The sequence below is a fragment of the Lampris incognitus genome, chromosome 10 (genome assembly GCF_029633865.1).
Source record: "Lampris incognitus isolate fLamInc1 chromosome 10, fLamInc1.hap2, whole genome shotgun sequence".
Classification (NCBI taxonomy): Eukaryota; Metazoa; Chordata; class Actinopteri; order Lampriformes; family Lampridae; genus Lampris; species Lampris incognitus.
In genome coordinates, this window is record NC_079220.1 from 50,468,290 (window position 1) to 50,474,805 (window position 6,516).

At 52.6% G+C, this 6,516-nt stretch overlaps 1 protein-coding gene across 1 annotated transcript in view; it reads left to right on the top strand.

Annotated features, from left to right (window-relative positions):
• Positions 1 to 3,103, top strand: part of LOC130119853 (myeloid-associated differentiation marker-like protein 2) — a 32,061-nt gene extending 28,958 nt beyond the window's left edge. The window contains 3 exon segments of the mRNA XM_056288446.1: positions 2,056 to 2,219; positions 2,221 to 2,568; positions 2,570 to 3,103. Coding sequence (XP_056144421.1) covers positions 2,056 to 2,219; positions 2,221 to 2,568; positions 2,570 to 3,103 — 1,046 coding nt within the window.
• The last annotated feature ends 3,413 nt before the right edge of the window (positions 3,104 to 6,516 follow it).

Below are 6,516 nucleotides of genomic sequence, written 5' to 3' on the forward strand. Positions count from 1 at the left end.
AATTCCACACACAGGACGACCCGGGACGACCCCCAAGGTTGGACTACCCGCGGCTCGAACCCAGGGCCTTCTTGCTGTGAGGCGACCGCGCTAACCACTGCGCCACCGGGCCGCCACCCCACCGTCATAACTTCCCAAAATGTCAAACTTAATGAATCAATTCAGTTAAAATAATACCGAAGGCCAAAGTGTGCAAGTGCTAGTGGAGTCCATCACGTGCAAGTTTCCTAGTGCTCCAGCAGAATCTCATTAGGCAGTTTCAGGTCCTTTGTAGTGAGTTCCAGACAGGAGGTGCAGAGTAACATCATGAAGCAGTATCTGATCTTCCTACTGATGGTCTCATTTGCTCATGTCGGTTATACGGACATCAATATCGAGCGGAGACTGATAAGTAGTCAGCGAACACCTCCTAGGAGCAGCTGCAGCTTACTGTACTAAACCCTTATCACGTTTTTGTGGTCGACCGAAGGGGTCAATTATGAAGTTTTGCCACTGAAAGCCAGAGCGCCCTAACACAGCAGGTCGGAGGATTTTCTGCGACTGATCATGCGTTTTCATTTTCCTCTAGCACACAGCTCAAAATTGCTGTAACTCGCTAAGGACCCCTCCTTCGGACCTGCATGTAATTTCTGGCTGTAATGGGAGTCTCGGGCTCCTTCCCTTCATTACACCGTGTATAAATGCCAGTTTCACTCCGAGGGAGCTCTGACTCAGTGTCCCTGGGCCTTGAGAAATACGACTCCTCACACTGCCCTGCCCGCCTGACACAGGCGGACATGTGGGCTCCCACCCCACCCCTCTGTGGAATATAGACCCCCCTATTTATAGAGCTGGTGAGGCCTGTAACCCCTGGGCTCGGCACAAACTTTAATTTAGAGAACCACCCCTAGCGTTCGACTGAGCACACGGGAGAGAGAGCGAGAGAGAGAGAGAGAGAGAGAGAGAGAGAGAGAGAGAGAGAGAGAGAGAGAGAGAGAGAGAGAGAGAGAGAGAGAGAGAGAGAGCGAGAGAGAGAGAGAGCGAGAGAGAGAGAGAGAGAGAGAGAGAGAGAGAGAGAGAGAGAGAGAGAGAGAGAGAGAGAGAGAGAGAGAGAGAGAGAGAGAGAGGGAGAGAGAGAGAGAGAGAGAGAGAGAGAGAGAGAGAGAGAGAGAGAGAGTGAGAGAGAGAGAGAGAGAGAGAGAGAGAGAGAGAGAGAGAGAGAGAGAGAGAGAGAGAGAGAGAGAGAGGGTGTGTTTATGTGTGTGTGAGGGAGAGGGTAGGAGAACAAATCAGGAGAAGTGGAAGGGGAGAGAAACAAAGGCAAAGAGAGACGGAGAGGAGGCAAAACAAAAAAATTTTTTAAAAAATCTGTTATTTCACGTGGGAATTAGGGTCCTGCAGCCGAAGACTTACCAGGACCACGGCGATCGGAAGCAGGAGTCGACTGACGGACAGGACAACAGAAGAGTCCACCTGTTCTGCACTGCGGCCCATTGTTGGAGGTCTGCTCCCCGTATGGATATGACTTGCGGAGGACGGCTTACCGGACGTGGTCTTACTTTACTTTGAGTATTTCGGAGTGGTGCGGCGGACGACTCGGTGACTGAAGAGAGTCAGCGAGGGCAGTACAAGACATTTGTGGACACACGAGGCGGCCTTTGAGTTGGACCGGGGTAACGTCTCGCCTCATTCACTGAAACAACACGACAATACTACAACAATACTACTGCCAGTGTGTTTGTAGCAAAAAAAAACTGAGAAGGGAACAAATGGATAATAAGTATTGACAACCGTCATCTGACGCCATACAAATTAAACCTGCTATCAGATCAGCCAGGACAGCACTGACGCTGTACTACAGTACCATTATATTTATACAAATACCAGATTAGAGTACTTATATTTCCAAGCCGAGGTCTTACTCGGCCTCTTGCTCTTAACAAGTGTACTGTACTAAGCTCTGCAGGACACTTGCTTTGTGTAATCTGATCTTCTGCACACGGCGGTAATTACAAAGGGCACAAGGAAAAATTCACAGAGATTTGTAATTAAGCCCCATCTGTAAAAGCCAACCAGGGAAAGGGCGAGGTCTCGGAGGAAGGGGAAGAGCAGGCCGCAGGAGCAACCAGAAAGAGAGGAGGAGGTCCCAGAAAAAAAAGAAATCATCTGGCAAAATCCGATATTTACAGAGGAGACGGAAGAGACCATGGACAGCCAAGGGGGGACACTACCTCAACAAGGCAGGCGGTGCTGTCACCTTTGGGTGCGGCCCGCATGTCCCAGCTCCTCCTCGGCTGCACAATAATGGCCCTCGTGTCCCACAGTGCCGGCTACAGCGCCAACTATGGGATCTACTGCATGTTCACCTGGTGCTTCTGCTTCGCCGTCACGCTGGTGGTGTTCGCCATGGACGTCACCCGGCTCCACAGCTGCATGCCCATTTCCTGGGACAACTTCACCGTGGCCTTCGCCATGCTGGCCACGCTCATGTACATCACGGCCTCCGTGGTCTATCCTGTCTACTTCCTCCGGACGGGATGCCCCGAGGAAGGCTGTGAGGTCCGCAACTACCGCATCGCTGTCACGGTTGTCCTCCAGCGTTTGTTGCTTCCCCTACGGGGCTGAGGTGTTCCTGACCCGGGCCAAGCCAGGAGCAGTGGTGGGCTACATGGCCACTGTGTCGGGTCTCCTCAAGGTGGTCCAGGGTTTCGTGGCCTGCATCATCTTCGGGGCGCTGGCCAACGACAGCGAGTACAACCGTTTCATTGCCACGCAGTACTGCGTGGTGGTGTACAGCCTGTGCTTCTTCTCCGTCACGGTGATAGTGGTCGTGGTTACGGTGTCGGGGAGAACCTCCGCCCTGCGGTTCCCCTTCGACCGCTTCGTGGTCGTCTACACCTTCTTCTCTGTGATCCTCTACCTCAGCACGGCGCTGATCTGGCCCATCTTCAGCTTCGACAAGAAGTACGGCACCGCCTCTCGCCCCGAGGACTGCCCGCAGGGGAAGTGTCCCTGGGACAGCAAGCTGGTTGTCGCGGTGTTCACTAACGTCAACCTGATCCTCTATTTCATAGACCTGGTCTATTCCCAGAGGATCCGCTTCATCTCTAACGCCGCGGTCTGACAGGCGCCACCCCCAACTCCTGGCATCCTTGGCCTCAGAGACAGATACTAGAAGCACAGAGATTGAGGCCACAACACAAAACTCCGCCCCAGTCAGGTTTCTGGAAGAGACCCCCCTTTACAGTTTATTGATCACCTGGCACCGCTGCTCCTGTGGCACCCGAGTTTGTTCTCCCTTTCAGTATTAAGCCTGTTATTTTCAGCAGCAAAACCCACAGTATTATCTAGGAGACGTGTTACCTGATATAGGTCTTTCCCCCAGTTCTGCGGCGGCCTGCCAGGGAGAGTCGGCCAGGTGCGCTGAAGAGCTGATATCAGCAGCTTGGCCAACAGAGGATTCTGGAAAAGATGCCCCTCTCAGCACCGGCGGTCCCAAACAAGACGAGGAGGGAATTGAATAAAAAGAAATATTTGTGAGAAGAATTTTAATGGACAGACTTGTTTTTTTTGTAAGTGCTCTGGGAAGAAGCCGACCAACCCAGCTAAAGGTTTTGAAATAGTCAGTGACATGTGAGTCATCAGTGCATAGGCCTTGCAGTACGCACTGACTATAGAAACCTGCTGCCTTTTCTTCCATTTCGCCCCCTAATCAAGTATTCAGTTGTTTGTATCATGGATAACTTATGCAAAGGTCTAAAGTGTGGTTCCAGTAGGTTTTTCAATTTCTATTTGCGGGATGTTTTTGCAGTTTTGAAAACTAGATGAGCATCTCAAAGTAATTTATGTGCAGCGAGCTGACTTGTCATTTCTGAGATGTACATAAGCAATTCAATTCGATATTCCTTGTATTTAATGTTGTTGGTTATGTTGTATGCTCAATAAACAACAAAAAAAACGTGTTCCGATGGTCGTTTACTGTGTCCTGGGGTCGGCGCGGCGGCTTCAGAGGATCCCGGGCTGAGTGTCGGAGCTTCATTGTGGTGTATGCATGTTCATGCGGGTCTCCTCCAGATGTTCCAGATGTACCTCCCACGGTCAGTAGACTTGTAAGGTGATTTAAAGACTCGACGTTGTCCATACGCATGAGTGATGGTTGTGTGTGTACACTATCATGGCCTGCTGACACTGGCCAGCCGCCCTACATGTACTGAAGCAGGTGTAGAGGACGAAGGACTAGTCCAGATGGGCTTGTGGTCCTTCATTTGGTCAAGACGTCACTGCACATGAGTATTTTTACTGCTGTTACCACACAGAATAGAGCTGGATCTGCTGGCTTTTACAAAGACACACACGCACTCCCCCCTCCCGCTCTCTCTCTCCCCCTCTCTCTCTTGCTCTCTCCCCTTCTCTCTCTTGCTCTCTCTCTCTCTCTTTCCCTCTCTGGATCTCTCCTCCTCTCTCCCTCTCCCTCTCCCTCTCCCTCTCCTCACTCACTCTCTCACTCTCTCTCTCTCCCCGTCTCTCTCTCTCTCCCTCCCTCTCTCTCCTCCTCTCTCTCTTCCCCCTCTCTTGCTCTCACTCTGTCTCCCCCTCTCTCGCTCTCTTGTTCTCTTTCTCACTCTCCCACCCCCCTCTCGCTCTCCCTCTCTCTCTCTTCACTCGCTCTCTCTCCTCCTTTCTCTCACACTCTCTCTCCCCCACTCTCTCTCATTCTCTCTCTCACTCTCTCCCCCTCTCTCTTTCCCTCTCTCTCTCTCCCCCCTCTCTCTCCCCTCTCCTCTCTCACTCACTCTCTCACTCTCCTCTCTCCCCGTCTCTCTCGCCCTCCCTCTCTCTCTCCTCTCTCTCTCTCCCCCTCTCTTGCTCTCACTCTGTCTCCCCCTCTCTCGCTCTCTCGTTCTCTTTCTCTCTTCTCCCTCCCCCCTCTTTCTCGCTCTCTCTCTCACTCTCTTTCTCACTCTCCCACCCCCCCTCTCTCTCTCCCTCGCTCTCTCTCCTCCTCTCTCTCACACTCTCTCTCCCCCACTCTCTCTCATTCTCTCTCTCTCACTCTCCCCCCCTCTCTCTTTCCCTCTCTCTCTCTCCCCCCCTTCTCTCTCCCTCTCCCTCTCTCACTCACTCTCTCACTCTCTCTCTCCTTCCTCTCTCTCTCCTCTCTCTCTCCCCCCTCTCTTGCTCTCACTCTGTCTCCCCCTCTCTTGCTCTCTCATTCTCTTTCTCTCTCTCCCTCCCCCCTCTTTCTCGCTCTCTCTCTCACTCTCTTTCTCACTCTCCCACCCCCCTCTCTCGCTCTCCCTCTCCCCTCTCTCTCTCCTCACTCGCTCTCTCCTCCTCTCTCTCACACTCTCTCCCCCCCACTCTCTCTCATTCTCTCTCTCTCACTCTCTCCCCCCTCTCTCTCTCCCTCTCCCTCTCTCACTCACTCTCTCTCTCCCCGTCTCTCTCTCGCCCTCTCTCTCTCTCTCACTCTCTCCCCCTTTCTCTTTCCCTCTCTCTCTCTCTCCCCCCCTCTCTCTCCCTCTCTGGATCTCTCCCCCCTCTCTCTCTCTCCTCCTCTCCCTCTCTCACTCACTCTCTCTCTCCCCGTCTCTCTCTCCCAGTCTCTCTCTCGCCCTTCCTCTCTCTCTCTCCTCTCTCTCTCCCCTTCTCTCTTGCTCTCACTCTGTCTCTCCCTCTCTCTCTCCTCTCTCTCTCCCCTTCTCTCTTGCTCTCACTCTGTCTCCCCCTTCTCTCATTCTCTTTCTCTCTGCCCCTCCCCCCTCTTTCTCGCTCCCCTCTCTCTCTCTCCCGTCTCTCTCTCCCCGTCTCTCTCTCTCGCCCACCCTCTCTCTCTCCTCTCTCTCTCCCCTTCTCTCTTGCTCTCACTCTGTCTCTCCCTCCTCTCTCTCCTCTCTCTCTCCCCTTCTCTCTTGCTCTCACTCTGTCTCCCCCCCTCTCTCATTCTCTTCTCCCCCCCCCCTCTTTCTCACTCCCTCTCTCATTCTCTTTCTCTCTCTCCCTCCCCCCTCCCCCCTCTCTCGCTCTCCCTCTCTCACTCGCTCTCTCCCCTCCTCTCTCTCACGCTCTCTCTCCCCCCACTCTCTCTCTCATTCTCTCTCTCACTCTCTCTCTCTTGCTCTCTCTTTCCCTCGCTCTCGCCCCCCCCCCACTATTTTAGAGTTGCCATGACTAGAGAGCAAACAGATTATTGACGTCCTGTACTCATATTTATTTTATTATGTAATATGGCAACTGAATAATAAAACCTGACTAAAAACCCGATAGTAGCGTTTAGTGATTTGGAAAGGGAGTAAACTACATTTTAGTCAGATGAATGAAAAATAAGAGAAATGGGTTCAACCCAAACCATTTTCTGCAAACGTTTTTTAAGGTCGCGCTGTGAGCCCAAAACCAAAAGCCAAGGCAGCTTTTCTTTACCGTCAGGTCTGGGGGTGGGGTGGGGTGGGGTGGGGGTGGGGGGGGTTGTTAGTCTCCTGGCAAATACCAACCGCAGCTGTTAAGGTCCAGTCCAGTACAAGAGCATCATTAAACAGG